Genomic DNA, 27,082 nt, shown 5'->3' on the forward strand with positions numbered 1-27,082 from the left:
TAGAAAGAGGGCCACTTAGGAAGGCTAGGTATTTAAGGACATTATACACTCTAAAGTGCTATACACAAGGAGGTTTTTTTCTTTCCCTCTTTTTTAAACTTCCCCATTCCTCAGTGGGGTGGTATCCTTATTACTGAAACACTTAACATCCATGGAAATTAATTTATACCCATGTTATAAATATCTCATCCGCTGGAATTCATTCTAGTACAACTAGATAAGAAGTATGAAAACACTTTGAAAATATGACTGTGCCAAATTAAATGTAAGATTGTAGCATTTTACTACTATTTTCCTATTCCTTCCGAGGTTATTTAATATTTAGTATTTTGAGTTTGAGGTTACTATCTTACAGCCTCCATTAATTTTGTTAGAATAAAAACTGCACACACAGTCTGATTAGTAATTTCTGCTTTCAGTATGACAAAGAGATTACTGTCATCAACACAGCAGTGGCATGTTCCAGTAATTCAAGGAATGGAATATTCGATTTGCCAATAACCCCTGGAGAAGAACTACAAGTCATTGATACCACTGAAGAAAATCTAGTGATTTGTCGCAATTCCAAAGGCAAATGTAAGCTGCTGGCTTATCACCCATAAAATCTCTGTTTAAAAGAAAACTATCAAAGCATTCTTGCAGCATTCTGGCTATAACTTTCAGATTAGTAATGGTGATTTTTGTTCTACAGATGGATATGTACTGATTGAACATCTAGATTTCAAGTAAGTGGTTTGCTTTTATACTACAAATCATGAATTCTAAAAAACTTAATACATTGTTGTGCACATTAGTCTCAAAGAAAGACTACTGAATTTATTTTAATTTAGGAAGTTTTAAGGATTACTTTGGAAGAGACTTTATTCTTGTCTCCTGAGTACATTATGACTTCTCTACAGAGTAGAATGATCAAACTGGGTAAGAAATCTGACACTCACTACTCCACTGGCCTCTACTTTTCTGTCTTCTCAGGCATCAAGGCTGGTCACCTTAGGAAGATCAAGCTCCAGTGGCAGGGGCTGCCCTAGTAAGGACTTGTCTGAGAGCTCAGACCTGCCTCACCTCAGGTTCAGTTGGCATGTCAAATGGGCTGGGGGATCTGTGGAAACAGAGAAGAGAAAAACAAACCCTCCACATTCAGATGTTGGCTTTACTCCTAAATGATTATCTTTCAATGTCTATGTCAGTCTCTGTTCACTGCTGACTCAAGAGAGTATGAAACACTGTGGTTAGCATTTGAGCATCTATTTAATGAGCCATAGCCCAAGCTGGAAATCATGCCTTATGGCACCTAGGCAGCTGTGCAGATGGTTAGTTTGCTTCTAATATCAGCACATGAATGTTTATAATTTCCAGAAGATATTGTGCATTTAAATTGGGTGCAATTTACTTCTGAGAAGTAAATAGTGTAACCAAGGTCTTTAAAATACTCAGATTTAAGGTATAATCTTAAAATGTAATTATGGCTCAGTCTATAAGTATCCTTCTCCTTAATCAAAAATATCAATGCTGTTCAATATTGGCTCCTTTTGGGAACAGCATGCTAAATAGTAATTTATTCCTAAACGAAGAGCCTAAATATGTTTAACACAATTTAAATACTATACATATGCTGTCAATTTAAAACATCCTGTCGTCCAAAGTAAGAAAAATAATTCTATGCCTGAACACCTATGAAAAAATGAGACGGAGCTGTAAATAACTGCCTAGCCAGGGGAGACATTCTACGGGGCATACAGCTGTCTTAAAAAATGTTGGCATTTTCAACACTGAAAAACTGGACAATTTTGCTCCGTTGTTTTTGTTTGTTGGTTTAAGATTTGTATATTTTAGAGAGAGAGCACAAGTGGGTGAGGAAGAAAAATCTCCAACAGACTCCACGCTCAGCATGGAGCCTGACACAGGGCTCTATCTCACAAACCTGAGATCACAATCTGAGTTGAAACTGAGTCAGATGCTTAACCAACGAGCCATTCAGGCACCCCCTTTGCTCTGTTCTTTGCCTTCAAGGGATGGAATTAGTCCCATGACCTCATTCTTTATACTGTGAGACTTCTAAAAAATTTTTCTTAAATTCAATTAACATACAGTGTATTAGTTTCAGAGGCAGAGTTCACTGATTCATCAGTTGCATAGAACACTCAGTGCTCCTTACAGCACATGCCCTCCTTAATGCTATCATCCCACCCACTCCCTTCCAGCAAGCCTCAGTTTGTTTTCTGTAGTTAACAGTCTCTTAGGGTTTGCTGTGAGACTATTTTTAAAGTTTCTAGGTACTTTTATCTTCTTTTCATGTTCCAAATGGTACTCACCAATAAAAGCCAAGCAGCAGAAGTATTCATAGAGGAAAGGGGAATATGGCAGAATACAAGAACTCTAGGCTCGTTTCATCCCACGAATACATCAACCTAAATACCCCAGATATCCATCTGAAGACCAGTGGACAAATTCCACAATTAAAGGTAGAGAAGAGGCCACATCAAAGAAGGTAGAAAGTATGGAAACACAGCTTGGGAAAGAAATGGATCATGGCCTCTGTGGTGGGAAGGGAGTCACAGTTGTCTGTTGTCAAAAAATGCAAGATGAATTCCCAGAGCAAGTGGCTTGGAATGGGAGTGGGGCCAAATTCCAGCAGAGTTTAAAGCCTGGAGTTTTAAAGGTCAGTGTGCTTGGCTCTGAGAGAGCATGGAGGACACTGGGGCTGCTCTTAGAGAAAGGGCGAGACAGCTCAGGAACAATGTGGAAACAGCCATCTGAAGAGCACCTGGGGCACACAAAGGGGGTTAGTTGCTTAGCTCTAAGCATGTCTCAGGAGAGCATTCAGGGCCAGACCCCTCCAGGAACAAAGGAACTGACAGGGCGATTTCCCTCCCCCACCCCTCAGCATAAGCACAGAGCACCTGCAGGAACCAGCACAGCTCCATACTCACTACCTAACTTGCTTACACCAAGTCCCCCCCACCTACCCAAGCTTGGAAGAACTACTTTTCCTAGTCTGCTCGCCTCAGTAGGGTGGCAAGCCTCACCCCCCAGAAGACCAGCCCAAATCCCTGGCAACACCCCATCTCCCAACCTGGGAGTTTTGTGAGACCTCAGTTCCAGTGGCAACAGTGACAGGTCTCATTTCTAGTTAAAAACACCACATTCAGCCCAGGGCCACAGCCCACAACAGGCAAAGAGAACCTCTGCAGACAACTGGCCTGAAGATAAACCAGCCAGAGTTCTGGAGACACCCCCAGAAGCGCCAGGCCCGGGGAACAGGGGATACTACACTGCAGTACACTATAGAACTTCTTCCTAAAGCTATTACCCTCAAGAACAGGAGATGTAACTGACTTTCTTAATACAGAAACAGGCATAGAGACTTAGACAAAATGATTAGAAGAATTTGTCCCAAATAAAAGGACAAGCCATGGTTGGAAATCTAAGCAGAAGAGATACAAGTAACATGCCTGATAGAGAATTTAAAGCAAAAATCATCAGGACACAGGACTTGAGAAAAGAGTGGAGGACATCAGTGAGATCCTTAACACAGAGATAAGGAATAACACAGAAGGGATAAAGGACTCAATAAATGAAATGAGAAATAGGCTTGGTGGAATGAACAGCAGGCTGGAGGAAGCAGAGGAATGTATTAATGACCTAGAAGACAGAGTCAGGGATAGTAATCAAGCTGACTATAAGAAAAAATATACAAAACAAGAACAGACTTAGGGAACTTAGTGATTCCATCAAACATAGTAACAGTCATATTATAGGAGTCACAGAAGAAAGAGAGAAAAGGAGGTAGAGAATTTGATGAAATAGCTGAAAACTTCCTTAATCTGGGGAAGGAAATAGGCACAGAGAACCACCAACAAAAGCAGATCTATATCAAGACATAATGTAATTAAAACTCTTAAAAGCAGCAAGACAAAAGACTTACAAACAATGGAAACCCATGAGGCTACTAGTGGATTTTTTTCACAGAAACTTTGAAAATATCATGCCATTCTCTTCTGGCTTGCAAAGTGCTGAATGGGAAAAATCTGTAGCCAACAATACTCTAACCAGCAAGGCTATCATTCAGAATAGAGGAGAGAGTTTCCCAAACACTAAAGGAGTTCATGACCACTAAATCAGCCCTGCAAGAAATATTAAAGGGGACTCTTTGAGCAGAAAGACTAAAATGACAATATGAAGGTAGGAAACACAAAAGCGGTAAAAAGCGGTAAAAATTTCTGTGAAAAACTGGTCAAGAAATTCACAAAATAGAAGGATGTATAACAGGACAACAAATACCTAAAACATGGGGAGGAAAGGGGTAAAGAATAGGTTCAAACTTTAAATGACCACCAACTTAATGTAGACCCCCTATGCAAATATTACATACAAAACTAATGGTTACCACAAATAAAAAACAACTAATAAATATACAAAAAAAGAAAAGAAATCCAAATATATCACTAAAGAAAACCAGCAAATTCTGAAAGACAAGGATCAGAGAAATCTTCAGAACCAATGGCAAAATAAGTAATAAAATGGCAATACATATCAATAGTTATTTTTAATGTAAGTGGACTAAACAAAAAGCACAGGATGACAGAATGAATTAAAAAAAACACCCAAGACCCGGGGTGCCTGGGCAACTCAGTCCATTAAGCTGCTCACTCTTGATTTCAACTTGGGTCATGATCTCAGGGTCCTGGGACTGAGCCATATGTGGGGCTCCTCACTCAGCAGGGTATCCACTTCAGGATTCTCTCTCCCTCTCTCCCCCCATCCAAATAAATAAATCTTAAAAAAAAAAAAGACCCATCTATATATTGCCTATAACAGATTCATTTTAGACTTAAAGACACCTGCAGATACAAAGTGAAGGATGGAGAAACATCATGCAAGTTGATGTCAAAAGAAAGCCAGGGCAGTCATGCTTCTATCAGACAAAATAGACTAAAAAAAAAAAAAAAAAAACCTATAACAGGAGACAAAGAAGGACACTACAAAATCATAAAGGGGACAAACCAATGAGAAGATACAATAATTGTAAATATTTATGCACCCAACACAGAATCGTCCAAATACATAAAACAGTGAGTAACAAACATAAACTAACCAATACAATAACAGTAAGGGACTTTTAACACCCCACTGACATCAGTGGACAAATCAACAGAAAATCAAGGAGACAATGGCTTTAAAGGACACCACAATAAGACAACAGAAAGAAATAAAAGGCATTCAAATCAGTAAGGAAGAAGTAAAACTTTCACTATTTGCAGACGACACAGTGCTATATAAAGAAAACCCAAAAGAGTCCACCAAAAAAAAACTGCTAGAACTGATAAATTCAATAAAGTCACAGGCTACAAATTCAATGTACAGAAATCTGTAGCCTTTCTATACACCAGTAATGAAGCAGAATGAGAAATTAACAATCCCATTTACAATTGCACCAAAAATAATAAGATACCTAGGAAGAAATCTAACCAAAGAGGTGAAAGATCTGTACTCTGAAAACTATGAAACACTCATCAAAGAAACTGAAGACAACATAAAGAAATGGAAAGACATCCCATGCTCATGGATTGGAGAAACAAATAATGTTGAAATGTCTATACTAACCAAATGTCTATACTACCCAAAATACTACACATTTAATACAAACCCTATCAAAATACCAACAGCATTTTCACAGAACTAAATCCTAAAATTTGTATGGAACCACAAAAGATCCCAATTAGCCAAAGCAATCTTGAAAAAGCAAAGCAAAGCAAAGCTGGAGACGTCACAATTCCATACTTCAAATTATATTACAAAGCTGTAGTATAACAAAACAGTAACACAAACTGACACCAAAACAGATACATAAATAGACAATGCAAAGGACTCCAGCAAAAGTTTGCTAGTACTGCTACATGAATTCAGAAAGTCACAGGATATAAAATCTATACACAGAGGCCAGTTGTATTTCTATACACTACCAATGATGCAAAAAAAGAGAAATCCAAGGAATCCATCCTATTTAACAACTGAACCAAAAAACCAAAGAGGTAAGGGAACTCTGAAAACTATAGAACACTTATGAATGACATTGAGGAAGACACAAAGAAATGGAAAAACATTCCATGTTCATGGACTGGAAGAACAAATATTGTCAAAATGTCTATGCTACCCAAAGCAATCTACACATTCAATGCAATCCCTATCAAAATACCATGACCTTTTTCCACAAAGCTGAAACAAACAATCCTAAAATTTGTATGGAACCAGAAAAGACCCTGAGTAGCCAAAGGAATTTGAAAAAGAAAACCAAAGCAGAGGCATCATAATTCTGGACTTCAAGCTGTATTACAAAGTTGTCATCATCAGGACAGTATTGTACTGGCACAAAAACAGACACATAGATCAATGGAACAGAAAATTGAGCCCAGAAATGGACCCTCAACTATATGGTCAACTAATCTTTGACAAAGAAGGAAAGAATATCCAATGGAAAAAAGTCTCTTCAACAAATAGTGCTGGGACAACTGGACAGCCAAATGCAAACAATGAAACTGGACGACTTTCCTATACCATACACAAAAATAAACTCAAAATGCATAAAAGACCTAAATGTGAGAAAGGAATCCATCAAAATCCTAGAGGAGAACACAGGCAGCAACCTCTTTGACCTCAGCCACAGCAACAACTTGGTAGACATGTCTCCAAACGCGAGAGAAACAAAAGCAAAAATGAACAATTGGGACTCCATCAAGATAAAAAAAGCTACACACATTCAATGCAAAGAAAATAGTCAACAGAACTAAAAGGCAACCTACGGAATGGGAAAAGATATATGCAAATGTCTTATCAGATAAAGGGCTAGTATCCAGAAATCTATAAAGAACTTATCAACAACTTTTTGCCAACACCCCAAAACCAAAAAAATCCAGTCAAGATATGAGCAGAAGGCCTAAACAGACATTTCTCCAAATAAGACATACAAATGGCCAATAGACATATGAAAAAATGCTCCATATTACCCAGCATCAGGGAAACAAAATCAAAATCACTATAGGAAAAAAAAAAAAAAACAACAACACATACACACACACACAATGAGCTACCCCCTCACATCAGTCAGAATGGCTAAAATGACTCAGGAAATGACAGATGTCAGCAAGGATGTGGAGAAAGGGGAACCCTCTTATACTGTTGATAGGAATGCAAACTGGTGCAGCCATTATGGAGGCTCCTCAGAAAGTTAAAAATAGAACTACCCTATGACCTAGCAATTGCACTACCAGGTATTTATCCAAAGGATACAAACATAGTGATTCGATAGGGCACATATAACTCAATGTTTGTAGCAGCAAAATCCACAATAGCCAACCTATGGAAAGAGCCCAGACATCCATTGATGGATGAATGGATAAACATATGGTCTATATATAAATGGAACATTACTCAGCCATCAAGAATGAAATTTCATCAAAGAATGAAATCTTTCCATTTGCAACAATGTGGATGGAACATAATTGGGTATTATGCTAAGTGAGATAAGTCAGGCAGAGAAAGACAAATGCCAGATGACTTCATTCATGTGGAATTAAAAAAAACAAAATAGATGAACACAGGGGAAGGGAAGGAAAAGTAAAATAAGATGAAAATAGAAAGGGAGGCAAACCATAAGAGATACTGAACTCTAGGAAACAAACTGAGGGTTGTCGGAAGGGAGGGGTGGTGTATGGGGAAAGGGATAATTGAGAGACAAGCATTAAGGAGGGCACTCAGTATATTGTATGCAACTGAAGTTGTTGTATGCAACTGATGAGTCACTGAATTCTACCCCTAAAACTAATAATAGGTATATGTTAAATAAATTGAATTTTAATAAAGAATAAAAAAACAGACACATAGATCAGTGGAACAGAATAGAAAATCCAGAAATAAACCCAACAATTAGACGGTCAATTAATCTTCCACAAAGCAGGAAAAAAACATCCAACAGGAAAAAGACTGTCTCTTCAACAAATGGTGTTGGGACAGCAACGTGCAAAAGAAAGAAACTGGACCATCTTCTTACACTATACACAAAAATAAACTCAAAATGGATTAAAGACCTAAATGTGAGACCTGAAACCATAAAAATGCCAGAAGAGAGCACAGGCCGTACTTTCTCTGACACTGGCCATAGCATCTTTTTTCTAGATATGTTACTGGGGCAAGGGAAACAAAAGCAAAACTTAAACATTAGGACTACATCAAAATAAAAAGCTTCTTCAGAGTGAAGGAAACACTAAACAAAACTAAAAGGCAACCTACAGAATGGGAGAAGATATTTACAAATGACATACCTGATGAAGAGTTGATACCCAGGGGCACCTGGGTGGCTCAGTAGGTTAAGCCTCTGCCTTCAGCTCAGGTCATGATCTCAGGGTCCTGGGACAGAGCACCATATCGGGCTCTCTGCTCAGTGGGGAGCCTGCTTCCCCTCCTCTCTCTGCCTCTCTACCTACTTGTGACCTCTCTTTGTCGAATAAATAAAATCTTAAAAAAAAAAGTTGATACCTAGAATACTAAAGAACTAATAAAACTCACCCCCCCAAAACCAAAAACAAATAATCCAGTTAAAAAATGGGCAGAAGACGTGAACAGACATTTTTCCAAAGAAGACATACAGATGGCCAACAGACTCATGACAGCATGTTCAACATTACTCATCATCAGGGAAATGCAAATCAGAACTACAATGAGATATCACTTCACACCTGTCAGAATAGCTAAAATCAACAACACAAGAAACAACAGGTGTTGGTAAGGACGTAGGGGAAAAGGAAGCCTCGTGCACTGTTGGTGGGAATGCAAACTGGTGCAGCCCTTGTGGAAAACCGTATGAAGGTTCCGCAAAAAGTTCAAAATAGAATTACCATATTACCCAGCAATCACACCACTGGATATTTACTCAAAGAAAACAAAAACATTAAATCAAAGGATACATGCACCCAATAGCCAAATTATGGAAGGAGCCCAAATGTCCATCAATGTCCATCAACCAATGAATGAATAAGGAAGTTGTGTGTGTGTGTGTGTGTATGTGTGTGTGTGGTGGATATTACTCAGCCAAAAAAAAAAAAAAAAAAAAAAATCTTGCCATCTGCAATGATGTGTATAATGCTAGGGAGTATAATGCCAAGTGAACTAAAACCAAGAAAGACAAATACCATATGATTTCACTCAAATTCACTCAAATTTGAGAAACAAAACAAACGAGTGAAGGGGGAAAAAGAGACAAACCAAGAAACAGACTTTCAACTAGAGAACAAACTCATGGTTACCAGCAGGGAAGTGGGTGGGGGGATGTGTGAAATAGGTGATGGGGATTAAGGAGTGTACTTGCCATGATGAGTACAGGGTGATTAAGAAATTAAAAAAAAAGTATTCATAAAGTTCAGAGAGGAAAATAGGCAAAATTATAAATAACAGTGATAACAAACAAGATATGAATGAAATGCCTACAAGATTAAGATATGTTTTGCAGATAAAATGACACTGAAATTTAGTCTTTATATGCAAGTATGTTCGCTGGACAAGGGGCACCCCCAGATGGAAAATCCATGCTGTGTCTGGTGGGAGATGGCAAAAGCTGCAATGGGGTAAAATTTGCAACTAGAATATGACAGAATTCATTTGGGCTTTTTCCTTAGAGTGAGGAGCCAAACAAAGATCTTAAGCAGGAAAGTAGTGTCCGATGTTTAGAGAGGAAGGAAGAAAAACTATCACAGCAACACAGGTGATAGACTGAAGAGACTAGTTATTTTTCCAATATTCTAGACAAAAAGCCTTAATTTAAGACAGCAGCAATAGAACTATCTAGTATAGGAGCCCCAATAGAAGTGGTAAAGAGACAGAATGTCAGGGCACCTGGATTGATCAGTCAGTTAAGCATCTGCCTTCAACTCAGGTCATGATCCCAGGGTCCTGGGATCAAGTCCTGCATCGGGTTCCCTGCTCAGCAGGGAGCCTGCTTCTCCTTCTGTCCCCTCCCCCTCTGCTCCTGCTCTCACTCTCAAAAATAAATAAAATCTTTAGAAGTACAAGTGGAAGAGAGAATTAGGGAATGACTCAGATTTCCTTTTTGAGAGATAAGGCTGGTACCAAAGACTGGGAATATATTTCTGCTTGGACCTCCTCTGAATTAAATCTGCTACTCAGTGCAAGTGTAGCCCTCTCCCATACTGCAAGAAAAGACCTGTTACAGTGTGCACTGTAGAAGATTGGGCTAAGTATGGCCTGTGGGCAAGGTGGTAAGTGAGAGGCTAAGCCGAGACCTTTCTTGTAACAGTCCTGTCCAACAGAGTAAGAAACCATGAATTACTCTTGTCACCTCATCACATGGTCTCTTGTTCTAATTTAATAGCTCAGCTCTAAGCCTCAATTTCCTCAGTAAAACAGGGCTAGTAACACTCAACTTGTCTACTTCACAGTGTTGTTATCAGGCTATAATATATAAACAAAATATAAACAAAAATGTCCTAAAATCCTTAGTATGTAATACCGTATAATTTTTTTTAAAGATTTATTTACTTATTTGACAGAGAGAGATCACAAGTAGATGGAGAGGCAGGCAGAGAGAGACAGAGAGGGAAGCAGGCTCCCCACTGAGCAGAGAGCCCGATGTGGGACTCGATCCCAGGACCCTGAAATCATGACCTGAGCCGAAGGCAGCGGCTTAACCCACTGAGCCACCCAGGCGCCCTGTAATACTGTATAATTATTAATACCTGGTCTTTCTGTAGTTAGAAGATGTTAGAAACAAAAATATGGTTTTGACATTCAAATCTTAAGACTTGAAAGAAGGGCTTGGATATTACAGGTAAATTGAATATTTTCTATGTTTTTAAAATATGAATCATTTGGTCTAATAGAAGCTAGTATCTAATTACTATTTATTGATATGGAAGGGTTTTTAGGAAGAATAACTGCTTCTATTGATTCTATCTATAATCAATGTGGTTATATATCTATTTCACTGATGTCAGCCACATTTCTTCCACTCTTTAAATCATAGCATTCAAACTAAACTTCTAATGTACCAGGTTTTTAAATGTAAACACTGTAATGTTGCTGCTGCCCAAGCAGATGCCATCTGTCTCCTAGAAACCGTAACCTAGCATAATACTTAAAGATGGACTTTTTTTTTTTTTTTTTGACAGAGAGAGATCACAAGCAGGCAGAGAGGCAGGCAGAGAGAGAGGAGGAAGCAGGCTCCCTGCTGAGCAGAGAGCCCAATGCGGGGCTCAATCCCAGGACCCCGAGACCATGACCCGAGCCAAAGGCAGAGGCTTTAACCCACTGAGCCACTCAGGCGCCCCAAAGATGGACTTTTTAATTTTGTATAAAATATATCTTTGTATATATTATATACAATAACTGTATAATATATACAAAGATAAATGAATAACAACATTCAAAGGAACTTGATCCTAACAGAGGCTAACACTGGCACACTCCAATTCATTTATAGGGCCAGGCCTCCAGCAACCTGTAAACGTGTACCAACAAAACCTTCCCTTCCTCCTCCTTTTTTAAAAAAGATTTTATTTATTTATTTGACAGAGAGAGACACAGTGAGAGAGGAAACACAAGCAGAGGGAGTTGGATAGGGAGAAGCAGGCTTCCTGCGGAGCAGGGAGTCCAACACAGAAGTCGATTCCAGGACCGCTGAATCATGACCTGAGCCTGAAGGCAGATGCTTAACAACTGAGCCACCCAGGCACCCTCCCTTCCCCCTTTTGAGTATCTCTGTGAAACACTTGGCTCTTCCAAGATGACATAGCATTCTCTTGACAAGGCCCTCTCCCGCACATCTTAAGAACATTTAAACACAGATTCTGGGGTACCTGCATGGCTCAGTCAGTTAAGCATCTGCCTTCATCTCAGGTCATGATCCCAGGACCCTGGGATTGAGGCCCACATGAGGCTCTCTGCTTAGCAGGGAGCCTGCTTCTCCCCCTCAGTTGCTCCCCCTGCTTGTGCATGCACACTCTGTCAAATAAATAAAATCTTAAAAAAAATAATAAAACATAGATTCTAAGGGGGAGAAAAGGAAGAGAAAACAATGACCATATAATGGCATTCCTAGAAAGTGCTTGTTAAAGGGTAGGAATGATATTTTCTTCAGTTTCTTCCAACATCCGTTTTCTTTTCAAACTTCCCATAATAAGCATCCATACCCATGCAATTTAGGAAATAAAGGAAAAACATTTCAACTAATCAAAACAAATATCTTTAAAGTTTGCATTAAGCAAATTGAAATCTTTACTTATATATGTTTTTAATGAGGATTAGAGTACAATGTTTTTTAGATCATTTCATTTAGATAAGTATGAATGGTGTACCATTTATAAGTACATAGACTCACATCTACATTGTCCATTCTGTAGCATAGGCAGCCCTTAGTGTGAAGTTCTACTTTTAGTCTGAGGTACCTTTTCCTTCCTATTCTCTGGCTATGGTAGACAGATTGTTTTCCCCTCTGTGGTCCTTGTGCCCTGGTGTTATTCCTGTAAACCTGTGACTTAACAAATGGGACTTTACAGATGAAATTAAGGTTGCTAGCCAGTTGACCTTAAAACCGAAAGATGATCTGGGTGAGCCCAATTTAATCACAGGGGCCCTTCAAATCCCAAGAGTAAAGCAGAAGAGTCAGCTCCCCAGTCAGAGAAATATAGTGACAGAAGAGACGGGAGAGATTCAAAACATGAGTCCCCTTTGCTGACCTTAAGGATGAAGGAGCCACAGGCCTGAGAACGATAGTGCCCTCTAGAAGCTGCAAATGAGCCCTAGCCAACAGCCACAGAAGAAATGGGACTTCTATCCCACAGCAGTGTGGAACTAAATTCTGCCCATAACCTGAAAGAGCCTTGAAACAGACTACTTCCCAGAGCCCAACCCTACCAGTGCTTTGGTTTTCAAGCCTTGTGTGACCTGAAGAAACAACACTGAAGCTCTGACTTACAGAACTGTAAGATAACAAATTTGTGTTAAGTCACTAAGTTTTTGTAATTTGTTATAGCATCAATAGAAAATATAACAGCTGAAGATAGAAACTACAATGTATGACAAAAGTGAATTCTTCAAGGAAACCTAGGCAATATTTTTCTACAAAAGCTTTCTCTGTAACTATTAACTGACATGTAGAATATTAGCTTAATGACTCAGCAGAAACAAAAATAGCTTTCACATTAACCAGAGACTTTAATTTGATTTTGTGAAAAAAGCTTATAAGCAATCAAGCTGCTTTTCTCTTTTGTGTTTGTTACTTATAAGTACGCACAGTGCAAATATTAATCAGGGAGAACCTGTAACTATGAAATGCTATGTTGTTCAAGATGACATCTTTACCATGTGGTTACTGGAAGACAGAGCCTTCCCACTGATCATTTAACACCCACAAAAAATACATAACAAACAAAACTGAAATTTGAATCTATGGTTATTAAAACACAAAAGCATTTGAAGTCGGGGCTTTTTTCCTTTTTCCTGAAATAAATTATAAAGAGTGATCCCAATTTCAAAGGTTTAAAAAAAGATTTTAATAGATATATATCAAGTGCTTCAACAGGTGACTCAGCCTATGGAGTATTTTTTCTTTTTCAAAAATAGGCTAAGGAAGAATGAACATAGGATATTCTTGAAAATGTTTTGACTAATATCCAATCTTGCATTTTCTTATGATTGTCATGGTCATAACCTAATGGCTATCCACTTTCAGTTTTATTTGTTGCACTCAAAATTCACTGTATGATATTTAAGCATACATGACAAAGAACACAGGCATTCTTCTTAAAACAATATTTAGATTACTCTGCTTAGAGTTCACAGTTCTCTAACAATTTTACATTAAACACGCAAAACATTGTACAACCAGAGAGATTTGTGAACAGTCTTGAGAGAAAGCTGTATTTTGGTACATTAAGGCAGCTTCAGCCAACAACTTAAGAAGTTCTGAATATTTGTTGCCACAAAAGACAAGTTCAAAATTTGAATATTTGATGTTTTCAAGAAATTTTAAGTCACTTAAAATAAGAATACCATAATTCGTGAAACTGTGGTCTTAAACATTTTTACCACTATATTCTTACCACATTAGACTTCTAAAATCAAGATAGTCATCCTATCAGTATCAAAGATTTCTATTAAAAAGAAGAAAGGAAGGGATTTACCTTAAATATGATGATAAACCCTGTATTTAAGTAAGGGCCCTCAGTTTCTCACAAACGTCTGTGAGGTAGGTTATTGTCCACATTTTGTAGATGAGAAAATCCAACCAAACTGAGAATCACATTCCAAATTAATTTTTGTTCTTTGCTCTGCATTATTTCTTGCCTTTACAAACATTTTAAAGGGTTGAACTGTAAAGATTCTTAATCACTGCATTCATTTTAAAAACATGAGAAAGCAGCCAAAGTTTCACCAAAATGACTTAAGAAGTGAAACAACATAAAGGCAACAGAAAAGTACATCCAGTGAACAGCTTCTGACAGTGATAGGGTGAGGTATAGGCAAAGGAGCCTGAAAACCAAACAGGCAAAAGCAAACAATGTAACCATCTGTGGAGGGCAGAACTGAGGGAAAACAAGAGCAATTAGAAAAAACAACTTCAGACAAATTTTTGACTAATTATTACTATTCCTATAATTTGAGAAGGCACAATTAAGGTGTTTTGTTTAGAGCAATTAATCTATTTTTTTTTCCATTCAGGAAAATATTATCCATCTAGAAGAATGGCCTTTCTTTGTAACAAAATTAACTTAAAAGGGATTTTTAGCTGTGAGAAATAAACTCTTATAAGCAGCAAAAAATTAACTATGTAAGTTAAAAAATTAACTAAGCAGCAAAAAACTATGTAGTTCTCTGGGGCTAGACCATTCCTGTGCCTCCTTGAAATTTTAAATCAACACAAAGCAGCTAACCTTGCAAAATCACACAGATAAACCTTGTCAAAATTCTGTGTATGTTCAGAAAAGTTTTCATGCTAAGATACTCTACAAATACTTCAGCTTTTTTTCCTGAAAAGAACACACTACTCTGGGGTTTCCTTAATTGCACTTTAAATGTAACTGAAATTTACCTATCTTGCTTGTCCAAATAACCATGAGCTACCTCCGCAAAACCTAAACTGCTTTGGATATAAACAGTAGTTACCCGAAATCCCATCACAGTCATGGCTGCAAATGGCACTGCTCTGCAAGTAGAGCAGTAAACGCGAACACTGGCTCACTACTCTAATACCGCTAATACCGGCCCACAGTCTGGTAACTTCTAGACCCAGGCTGACTCTTAATCAGGTTCTGGCTGAAAAAGTTTAATTAAAACTCAGTCCAGTCTCACTGTGAGTCAGGTTCTTTATGCTCTTACTGTTTACTTTATGCTATTACTGTTCAGTGGCATCAAATCCATCAAGATTATATGTGGAAAGGCTAGTAAGGAAGCCAGGAATTTGTTCAAGTAACGTATCATTTTTTTAAAGCTCCTCAAACAAATGACATTTCAAAGTTCTGTAAGATCTGGGAGAATATCAAGCTAATAATAATTAGGTAGCTTGTGAACAGAGATATACTCTATGAAAACAGTGTTTATCATCTAAATACCCATACAAAATGAAAAAGTATCAATCTGTACATGAAATTTAGATAAACCTAATTCAGATAACAGTCAAAAACTATTATAATTTAAGATAGGGGCTGCAGCTACTTTTACTTTTTATAAAAGACTGTGCTACAAGGATCAAGTAAATAAAATTAAAGGAAGAATCATGCTTAAAACACCTTCAGTATTTTATAAGCACCCTCAATAATTCAAAAGTACTTATAAATATCAATATACTAATCATAAATAATTTTAGTTAGTATAATCAACCAGTTCCAATAATTAAGAAATATTCAGTTAGGACTACTTTATGTCACTCAAAGAATTGAAAGCAATACATCTGGGTTTTATCTTTATTACTCAACTACTCAGATGTTTCAGTGATTCAGACTGTTCTCCCCTTGAGGAAGGTGGGACAGAAAGAGCAGTGGTCATTGCTGAATACTTGTATGGCATTAAAGCTTTATGAAGAGCTTTGTGGTCCTGCTTCTTCAACTAGAAAATGGTTATACCTCACAAGATTACTGTAGTGTATTAACTATGTTAATAGACATGGTCTCTGGATCTAAAAACCACTATAAAAAAGTATGGAACACTTCTAATACTTCAAATTAGTAATATTTTGCTTATGCCAAGTGCACATGATGTTTTAACGTGTTCAGTTTTCTAGATGACTTTTGCCATTTGTATTCTAGAGGACAGCTGTATTTAAATTTTTTTTTCAAGTATAAACCTTTAAAATGCCTCACCAAACAAATACAGAACATTGACACTAGTATAAAATCTCTAAATATATAAAAAGTGAACACTAACACAATCACACAAAAAAGGAAAAGACATAACTTTAAAGCTCAAATGTACCTTGGAGGCCTTTTAGCCTATCCTCCTACTTTAGTGGTTACAAACCGAGGTCCAACATAGGTGTGATTTACTAACAGATTGCACATATCCCTCATCCAGAATTTCCAATAGAGCCTCTGAGAACGATTATTAAAATAAATTACCTTCCCTATTTAAAAAGTCACAGAATGACAGAATGACCAGGTAAAGATATGCCAGACTGAAAAGATGGAGTTCTTTAAAAACAAAAACAGACAAAACCATGAACATGGTTTGCATTTAGATATTGAGATTTCACAGCCATCAACAGGATTTAAATTATTAACCAGTGGCAGACAAAGATACCGTGTCTGTGGGAAGCATATTCTAAGCTTTTCTATTTTATAAGTGGAAGGTACAGTACTTATATTAACTCAGTATACTGCACATTAATAGAAACTACAGATAAATTCAAACAGTCAGAAAACCTGTAACAGTTGTCTATGATTATTTTCTTAATTATGTCTCTTCCAATTAAAAAAAAAAAAAAAGTTTATGTTCCCTGAGTACAAACTGGCTAGAGAATAAGAAAAAGCAACAATTATGCAACTCTCATGGGAACCCTATTTGCAGAAAATGGAGAATTGTCTGTAAAACATACAGCCAATTATCTGACAGAGAAATACTGGTACTTCCAATTAATTTAGGCTCCTAGATTCTTGTTATAGCAGACTAATACCAAGGAACAAAATACTTGAGGTTACAAAAGTGTGCCAAAAGTTTGTTGATCAAAACAAAATCCAACTTGAAATAGGTTTGCCTACCTCCCCAATTTATCTGTTCCTACGTTACAGATTACAGGAATTAGATCTAAATATGGTGTCCTGTATTTAGAAAATGTTCATGGACTATACAGTTTGAAAGTGAGAATCAATGTCATAGACTCATTGCCTACAAAGCCATAGAGCCATAATAAGCATTAGTCACTAGTTTTCTTAGGCCTTTTTTTTTTTTTTTTACACAAATAATCTGCTTTAAGTTTTCTCAGCTATCCATTCAACACAACAAATAATAAATTTTGCTCCCAAACAATACCACAATCTGATTAAGAAAATCAAGGTGCTATGAAACACATCACAGACATACAAAATTTTGTTTAGGCCAGCATTTGCTCAAATGAGGATGTCCACAGGTTAAAATGAAATTTTTCTGATTCTGAGAACCATATTCTCTCCAGCAACTGGTAAGAAGAAAAGATACCTTAATTCTATTATTTCCTATGTTAATTATCATTATATAATTACATATATTATTATATATATATGTAATATACATATTACATATATATTATAATTAACTAATTATAGCAACCTGGAACAATAAGTTTCCTAAAATAGTATTTTCCAAATTTGCCTTTTCCCATGGAATATTAAGATTAAAAGTAGTTAAATTAATTTGGGGAAAGCAGGGTTAAAGTTTTCTTTTTTTCACTGAAGGACTTTTCAAAGTCTTTAATTCTCATATCCACTCCATCCTCAAGCAAGTGTGGCGTATAACACTTTCCAAACTTGCTCAATGGACTCGTTTTTCAGCACAGCACCTCAGGGATACAGTGTGGGAAATGCTATTGTAGAACCATATGGAGTTCATTTCCATGATGTAGCTAATTCTTTATAACCTAATAATAGAAGCTCTCCTCCAAAATCTTAACTTGAAGAAATTCTTCCCACCGCAGATCTAACAACCACATACCACACCCCTGATTAACCGGGTTACAAGATTGAAATGTGGGAATTTAGCAACTGATTCTTTCCCTTTTCCTGCCCATTAGCAACAAAAGCCTCCTATGACATTGTTCCGGCCCCTATTATGCCGTACTGAGCCTCCTGAAATCTCCTCAATATAAAGCAATTTACTGTACCTTCTAGATTCAGAGTAGCTGTGCTTTAAAAATGTAAGCATAAGAGAACTGAAACTGCAACCCTGGTTCTCCTAAAATTCAACAGATAACCATCAAAATGTAGATATTCACAAATACTGGCAAGAATGAGAAAATAGTATATAATATTTTTAATTCTCAATAAACATGATAATCACCAATATAAAGTATTTGTATATGAATAAGTTCTTAATATCTGATTTATTCGACTAACAAAGCTAAAATGCCACTATATTCCTTGCTGTTTTTCCACCTTCAAAATTGTTAGGGATTTTGTCATTAGGGATAAGGAATCATCAGAATTCCTATTTCTAAGATCAATCACAGTCAAGCAAATCGTATGAGGTGGACCTGTTCTTCCCAAAAGAGGTATTTACACATTTGAAGACGTTAAAATTATGCCCTATCTATAACGCACAGCCGGACGCTTATCCCTCTAAAAACAATCACAAAAAGTACCCTTTGATGCCACTAGATGGCAATCTTTCAAAGGTTTAAACTTAAAAAGAGTTCAATGCAAACCCACCCTTTTTCCCAAATTGGCGAGCAAAGATTCCTTTAGATATTATGAAGTCAGACTTAAAAGTTACTTAACACCGTTTTTAAAAAGTTCTATAAACCAATATGATGTGACACACTGCAAACTCCTGACTCGAAACTACTTAAAGACAGACATGCTTATCTTCCAAAAACACAAGAGAAACTTGGCCAAAGATTTTCATTTGCTTCTTGGTAGAAAACATTATTTTTGGCAAACAGAAACCTGTTTTCAAGAGCTTAATCTTATCTAGGGTAAGTCAGGTGAATGAGAGTGTAATTATAACACATTAAACAAATGAATAAATACAAATTAGATAAATTACACATAATTTAAAAATTAAATACTTTGACTAAAACAATATAAGCAATGAGCTATTATCTAATCTGCTGTACATAGGTTTCTTTTTAAACTTAAAAAAAAAACCTGCACAAAGCAAAACAAAGAAACTGTTTGGTTTTTTCCTTTAAAAGCACTGGTGTGTGAATACATATATGTATATATGTAAACAACACATTTATTCAAGAGAGAATTTTTTTTTTTTTTTTTTTTTTTAATGTTTAAGGCTTCCCTAGCCTAACAGCTTTAACAGGTAAGGTCACAACCTAATAAGCTTTGGAGGTACAGAAAAGCCCTTAGGGCCAGAACAGTGTTTTCAAACTGGATGGCTAGCAACCAAGATTCAGAACAAAGAAAGGGAACCAGAAAAGATTTAAAAGCTAAGTAAATCAGTACTAAGGATCAGACAACAAAGAAACCGGTGGTGGGAAGGTGGGGGCGGGGGAGATGGCTGTGATAACAAACTTGAACTTTAGATGAAGAATTAGCATTGTGGGATGCAGGGGGACATATGCACACACTCCCCACCACCACATACATTAAATCAAAGGTAAAAGTTCTATTTTAAGGGACTGTTGGTATTTTGCTTTGTTTCATTTAACTATTTTATCATGCTTGGTGAAATACAAAAATAAATAGAGGCAAAAAGAATTTGAGAAAGGTAGTTTTGAAGGCATGTTTTAAAATAATGTTAAGTTTAAAAAAATGTTTTTTATGAAAAACCAAAAATTGTAATTTCAGATGTTCTAATACTGAGTAGAACACCGAAGACTCTTAAGTAAATATATTATCCAAGGAAATCTCGAATAAAATCTCTAGCTGGTTATAAGCTGTTTTTAAGGAACCTGGAAACCAGTTACCTGTTTCAGGACCACAACCCTTCTGTTAAACACTAGGCAGTATTTTCAAAACCTAAAACTACTAGAAGAACTTGGCTTCCAAAATTCTGGGGGCCAGCCTTTAAGGTTTCAACATTTAAATACCATCTTACTAATGGCTGTGTTAATTTTTTTTTAAATCTTGTGCAAGAAGACTGGGTGCATAACACAGCTTAAAGCCTGCTGAACTTTAGGAAATAAACTGGATTTACCTACACTAAATAGTAGAGCAAAGAGGTATTGCCAAACCACCCTTTGACTGAGATGACTCACCAGTGAAGGTATATTAATCATCTGTAGTGAACTCACAATTTTAAAATAACAATACTCTTCATCAATGTTGGCCAATTAAAGATACTGCCTCTATGAATTTATCATAGGCAAAACAGAAGTACCGACGTCTACAGGTAAGTAAAATGTTGGAGTTTTTTGTTTTCAATAATTTCAATGGCATTGAGTGTCCCCTGGAAATACTCATGACTCTCCATCAGTATTCCAGAGTGTATGATATCCATAAGTAAAATAATAATTTTAAGAATCTATCTGATTTTCACAGTGCTATAACAGAAAGACAGAAACTAAAGAAACACCATCAACGGGCTAAAGTAGTGATAAGACTGGCACACATTTCAAAAAAATCCATGGTGTGACTGCCTAGACGGGGTGAAACTGAAGACAATGTGCTTCCAGTCAAAGAGCCAGTGAGAGAGCCAGAAAGTGAATGGCTCTCCACAGTTACAGAATCAAAACTTGATCTTGGTCTATGTAAGCCAGCAGCAGAACAGGAACGCTGAGGTGTTGAAGAACCAGACCTCTGCTCCACCACCTCATCTGAAATGGATGAAAGAAGAGCAATTTATATGAAAGGTATATTTGCCCAAGCCCTTCCTATGAAGATGCTATATTCAGAAAACTGAGTAAACATATCTGAACAAGGGAAACTTCATGGATGGCATGTTTCAGAGTTTTAAGAGCAGGAGAAGCAATACCCCTTTCCTCTCACAATTGTAACAGACATCACTCATCAACTACAACACTAACAGTCAAAATGTCACCCCTAAATCCTTCTCAGCGTAGTATTTGGCATCAGCCTTGAATTTAAACTGATATCCCATTTGAAGAAAGAATATCCCTGAATGATTATTTTCTTGCAGCATATCAACAACAACAAAAAAACATTAAAATAAAAAGTTACCATTATACAGTGGTTCTGAACCTTCAGTACACAATACCTGGGGATGGGGTAAGGAAATTTTGTTAAAAATAAAGATTTCCAGGGGTGCCTGGGTGGCTCAGTGGGTTAAGGCCTCTGCCTTCGGCTCAGGTCATGATCCCAGGGTCCTGGGATCGAGCCCCGAGTCAGGCTCTCTGCTCAGGGGGGAGTCTGCTTCCCCTCCCCGCCCCCCCCCCCGCCCCGCTCTCTCTTCCTGCCTCTCTGCCTGCTTGTGATCTGTCAAATAAATAAATAAAATCTTAAAAAATAAATAAATAAATAAATAAATAAAGATAGATTTCCAGTTTCCCAGGACTCACCTCTAGAAATAAATTCTGATTTGGTAGATCTGGGGGTAGTTCCCAACAATCTGCATTTTACTAAGAACTCTGGGTAATTCTGATGACAGGCAGTGATAGCTCAGAATAAAATTTAACTGTTCTGTTGAAAACAACTTCCCTAACTCTGAACTCAGTTCTCATCTGGTTCTGTCCTGCACCTGACCCCTGGTTTACTGTTTTTATCCCACTTGGGCCTCTGTACTGAACATTTGGTTCATGAGGGTTTGACTTCTGGCACCCACTAAACACTTAGACACAAACCACAACCACCTTCCTGATTCCTTCATCTCCTAAATGATTGGGGCATCAAAATCCAACCTGAATACAAGGAGAGACTCATTTGGCCAACCAGGATGAGGAAAGTTGATGAACAGAGAAGTTTGGATACTATAATCCTAACAATAAGAAAATATGAATGAAGAAATGTGACAAAGAACCGGACAGCATCACGCAATATTAGGTAAAAACTGCCTCCCTGTTATTCCTTACTTTAGCTCCACAACCAACACTGCAAGCGAGTTTTTTATGCCAAGGAGGCACGTCTTTTGAAGAAGTGCTGGGTTAGAGATATTCCACGTCTTCAATCCTTTTCATTTCACTTGCATTTTTAGTTAACTCTAGATTACTTTAAAACCAGCATAGAAGACCTACCCACCATGTCTTTGAGATGATTTTAACATCTTGTCAACTAGTGCCAAGTTTTATCTTCTCAGAGCTCATGCCTGCATAGCTTCCTTACCATCAATGCTTTTAAAGTCCAAAAGATAGCTTCTATTGTCAACCAGATAAAGTTGTAAGCTCATTTTCACATAATTGCCAGTCACTGGATTTTTTCTTCTTACACGAAGATGGTATGCGTTCACTACCTAAAGTGAGAAACATTTTTTAAGGAAAAATGTTAAAAATAACAAGCTACAGTATCTTATTCTTATTGCAAAGAGTATTGAAATAACTGACAGGTGGGGTAGAGAAGGAATTCCTGAATCATCTTCTAATATTACATGACACTTTAGTATTTAGTATTTATTTAATCTCCACTAATAGGACTGTCTGTGCAGATCACCAGAAATTTAAAGGAAACTCAGAGATTATGTAAAGTCCAGCCTTCACTCTAGCTATGCCTTTGCTCTAAAATGTCAACAACAATTCTGGTCACCCAGCCTCAACTTGAATACCTTTACCTATTAATATGGAGTAGGAGGAATAAAACAGAACTAACGTTAATAGTTTGCATTAGGCAGTATAAACAGGTACTGTCACAAAATTTATGTATTCCGATAATTCTGTGAAGAAGTATTATCTGCCCTTTGAACAGAAGAAAACTGCAGCTCAGATAAAGATGATTCTGGGTTTTCAAAACATCTGTCAAAGGAGTTCCAGGGCACCTGGGTGGCTCAGTCGTTAAGCGTCTGCCTTCAGCTCAGGTCATGATCCCAGAATCCTGGGATCAAGCCCCACATCCAGCTCCCCGCTTATTAGCATGAATCCTGCTTCTCCCTCTCCCTCTCCCACTCCCCCTGCTTATGTTCCCTCTCTCGTTGTGTCTCTCACTGTCAATTAAATAAAATCTTTAAAAGAAAAATGAGTTCCAAATTTTTTTCAGTATGGAATTTTTTTTTTTTTTTTTTTAAAAAGACCCTCTGGCCTCTTTTTTTTTTTTTTTTTTTTTTTAATTTATTTGACAGAGAGAGATCACAAGCAGACGGAGAGGCAGGCAGAGAGAGAGGGAAGCAGGCTTCTTGCTGAGCAGAGAGCCCGATGCGGGACTCGATCCCAGGACCCTGAGATCATGACCTGAGCTGAAGGCAGAGGCTTAACCCACTGAGCCACCCAGGCGCCCTCAGTATGGAATTTTAAAGAAATTAATTGTCTTTCTTTTAACTAAATTGCTTAAGAAAAAGCATATCTGTTTTTAAACAGTTTTAAGGAACTATTATCTTGTTTATTCATTTCTTGTACAAATAAAATGAAAATGATAGATGTTTCAAACATGTCAAATGAATATACACAAGGTATATTTGAATATTTTTATTCTGCCTTTAAAAATACATTCATAGTCCTCAAGAAAAGAAGAGTAAAAGATATCTGAAATGAAAAAAAATGCTTTCCCTCCCACATATACTCAAACAGAATTGCAATGAATTTGAGCACTAATTTAAAAAAAAGAAAATTGGGAGCTAAGAGTAAGAAAAATATACCATAACCAAGGATTAAAAGCACTAACCAAATAAAAGAGATTTTCTTAACCTAGAGGAAAGTATTTGTTGACTGAATAAATATGTCCTGATGGTATCACTTTTATTGACCCCTAGCTGTTATAGCTAGCGGGAAAAAGAAAAGAGAGAAAAGTAAAAACACAGCATCTTCAAAGACACATGACTTTTTATTGCTATGATGCAGACAGAAATAGGTGGACTATTTTCTCAGGTGATTTCAGGTTGATTACTTTCTGTTTTTTGGCCAAGAATGCTAGTCTCTAAAAATATTGTAGGTCCACAGCATCAACAACTCTTCATGCTTTCAGAACTGTGTTTAGTTTGGAATGCACTTGGTATATTAATGGAAAAAATGGGGTTTATCATCCAGAAACACCAAGACCACTAAATTTGTATCTAAATAAACAACTTTTTTAGAGACCTAAGTACTCAACTCAGTAGATCAGAACAGCTTACTATACCAAAAATAATAATAATAATAAATAAAGCTAACTTTTACAAATGATCTTAAGATATTACAATTTCCTACCTTCCATTCAAAATCCAGCTGCTTCATAGCTCGGTAGACTTCAGCCATAATGTCATACGGTTTGCTTTGACTTCTGATTCCGAGATGCCACTTGGCTTTTTTCACAGCTAAAGATTTGGGCTTAGTTGTATTCAGTGCATCCAATGGACATCTCGCTTTAGGACTGTCTGCTATAAGAGGTGGCATCCTTTCTGGATGAGGTTTCAGGCCTGGGGGAATATGCATGGTACTATCATCCATAAAAGAACCAGATGGGGGACTAGAAGCGAGGTAGAACTCACTGGCTTGGTTCATTATTCTCCGATTGTCAATGATAAGATGATAAGCCACTGCAAGCTGGTCTTGAGGGTCACCACTATATAAACTGTTCATTACTTCTGATTCTGTACACTCAAATTTTTCACACACTTCTTTCACAGCCTCATCATCAATGACGTTAGCATCATAGGAGGGGTCTTCAGGAAATAAGTAACTGGGCAAATCTTGTTTAAACCATTCATGCTCTCTAGGAAAAATACCACAATACACTATTGTAAGAACATGCTTTGGCAAGTCCCAAATAATTTAGACATGGGGCAATAAAATATAACAGAATCAGAAAGACCTGTTCTCTATATGATTCTGAGTAAGCTAATTAACCCTCACCCTTGAATAACTATGATTATTCAGGCTTGGGTATTTGGCTGACATTTCTGAAAAATTAGTAAAATGAGCCTGTCACTTCAAAGGAAACAACTAGTGGTATTTTTTGCCAATGATAAAGTTCAACCTTTCAAGCAAAATTTTAGAATTTTATATAATTTGTATCTGCCTCCATGAGTTTGACAGCTTCCTACGACTTTAAGACTTTTCTAATAACTTTATAATGGTAACAATGAACATGGTTTTTAATACTTTATAATGAACATGTCACCATTTGGAAAATCTTTTGAACTCAATAACCCGGTATTTTCAGAATGACCAAGGTATTTTCAGAATGACCAAGGTAAAATATCCACAAAACACACAAAAAAGGACCAGTGAATTTTAATTAATAAAGTACAAATATACATTGAGATGTTTTCTAATTTATACTGTAACTAACAAGTTAAGCTTTGGCTTAAGATCAAAGAAGAATATCCACAACTATCTGAAAGACTGTTAAAATGTTCCTCCCTTTCCAACCACTTATTTGAGTGGTATCAGATTTTCTTCATAGACTGCAACCAATACAACATATTGCAACAGACTGAATGAAGAAGTAGACCTAACAACCTAGCTGGTGTCTCTCTTAGTAAATAAGCCCAACACATAAGAGACTCTGAAAAATAATTCTACTCTTATTAACATTTTTTAAATTTTTCATAAAAGATGTTATTTAGATTAACATGTAGTAGCTTTACTGTTATTTTTAAGTGAATTAAGTGGGGTTTTTTTTAGTTTCTCAGTTTCAATTTCTTATAATAAATACTGATATAACCTGCATTAAACAACACAACTCTTTGGAAGCCTCAATTTTAAGACTATAAAGGGGTACTAAAACCAAAAAGTTTGACAATCAGTCTCCTAAATCTTATTTTCTCACACTTCTGGGCTTTTGCACATCCAAGAACATCCTGCCTCTTTTCATCTGACTAACTATGTATTATTCCTTTGAGACTACATAAGCATTGCTACGTGATAGAACTGGGCACCCTCTAAACTAAATTCAGATCAATCTATATTTTGTTTCAATGCTTTCTATTGACTGATTGTTTCATTTATGAATTTTAACTAAGAGTATAGTATAGCAAAAAGACATTCCTCCTCTCAGATTATATTCTAGCAGAATACAGATAAAACAAATATTCACAAAAATAAATATATAGTTTCAAATATACAAATATGAAAATCCTGTGATAAAGATTATAAGAGGAGAACACAGGGTAAGATAAAAATATATAAATCAGAACAGGAGCCATGTAATTAGGGAAGCTACGGAGTAATATTTAAGCAGATATCAGAATGATTAGAAGTCAGCTGGGAGCAAAGAGCTGGGAAACAGGTATTCCCAGCACAAAAAACAATGCAGGTGAAGACTGAGACAAAGAGTTGTGCCATGTTCCAGAACAGGACTGAGGCCACTATCATGAAAACAGGAGTTATAGGTTGGGAGAGGCAAAAGCTATCAAATATTTCTGACAGCTATAGGCTAGAAGAAAGATTCTGGGACTAGAACCTATGTTTGATGAAAATCACTGAAAGATTTTTACAGTGACATGGGTGACATAATCTAATTTGCATTCTGTAAAGATAATCTTGCTTGTGATACAGAAACTGAAAAGACAAAAATGATGATGTTGATGATGCTGATGAAATAGTCCAAGTAAGAAAAAAAAACTCAGTAAAAACAGTGAGATATGAAACATTTTAAATTGCCCTATACCGATCTTCCTTTTCTAACTTCTATGGTAGCCTTGAAAACCAGCAGTCTCACAATCATGGTAGCCCAAGACCTAATAAACTAATAACGGCCTAACAACCACTAAGGGGAAGATAGGTTCAGAATTAGAGCAGAATAGGTTTAGAATTCTCCAAAAGTCCTAGCCTCAGGAAACTGTAATTATTTGACATGTCTGGAAGTTCCCTGGAAATCTCCATTTTGCATGCCTTGTCTTTTTCCGACCTGATTCAGAG

General features: G+C 36.8%; 2 protein-coding genes and 1 long non-coding RNA gene across 10 annotated transcripts in view; 2 read left to right on the forward strand and 1 right to left on the reverse strand.

The window, feature by feature from the left end:
- FYB2 (FYN binding protein 2) overlaps nt 1–4,627 on the forward strand; it is a 124,790-nt gene extending 120,163 nt beyond the window's left edge. The window contains 3 exon segments of the mRNA XM_047723606.1: nt 420–576; nt 692–725; nt 973–4,627. Of these exon segments, the coding sequence (XP_047579562.1) occupies nt 420–576; nt 692–725; nt 973–994 (213 nt within the window). The 3' untranslated portion in view covers nt 995–4,627.
- The window catches only part of PRKAA2 (protein kinase AMP-activated catalytic subunit alpha 2), an 84,732-nt gene continuing 57,997 nt past the window's right edge, over nt 348–27,082 (reverse strand). For 4 of the 8 annotated variants that reach the window (XM_047723607.1, XM_047723611.1, XM_047723608.1 and 1 more), the window contains 3 exons: nt 24,428–24,932; nt 22,422–22,548; nt 20,074–20,959 (listed from right to left, as the gene is read on the reverse strand). In XM_047723607.1, coding sequence (XP_047579563.1) covers nt 20,721–20,959; nt 22,422–22,548; nt 24,428–24,932 — 871 coding nt within the window. In that variant the 3' untranslated portion in view covers nt 20,074–20,720. Of the gene's footprint in view, nt 1,100–20,073; nt 20,960–22,333; nt 22,549–24,427; nt 24,933–27,082 lie in introns of those variants that run through there. The other 4 variants (XR_007126378.1, XM_047723610.1, XR_007126377.1 and 1 more) reach the window with 4 other exon arrangements.
- Nucleotides 11,331–18,970, forward strand: LOC125096750 (uncharacterized). Its single transcript, XR_007126379.1, has 2 exons — nt 11,331–14,840; nt 14,877–18,970. It is a non-coding gene; the product is annotated as an uncharacterized LOC125096750 (long non-coding RNA).

The sequence above is a fragment of the Lutra lutra genome, chromosome 4 (assembly GCF_902655055.1).
Source record: "Lutra lutra chromosome 4, mLutLut1.2, whole genome shotgun sequence".
NCBI classification, from domain to species: Eukaryota; Metazoa; Chordata; class Mammalia; order Carnivora; family Mustelidae; genus Lutra; species Lutra lutra.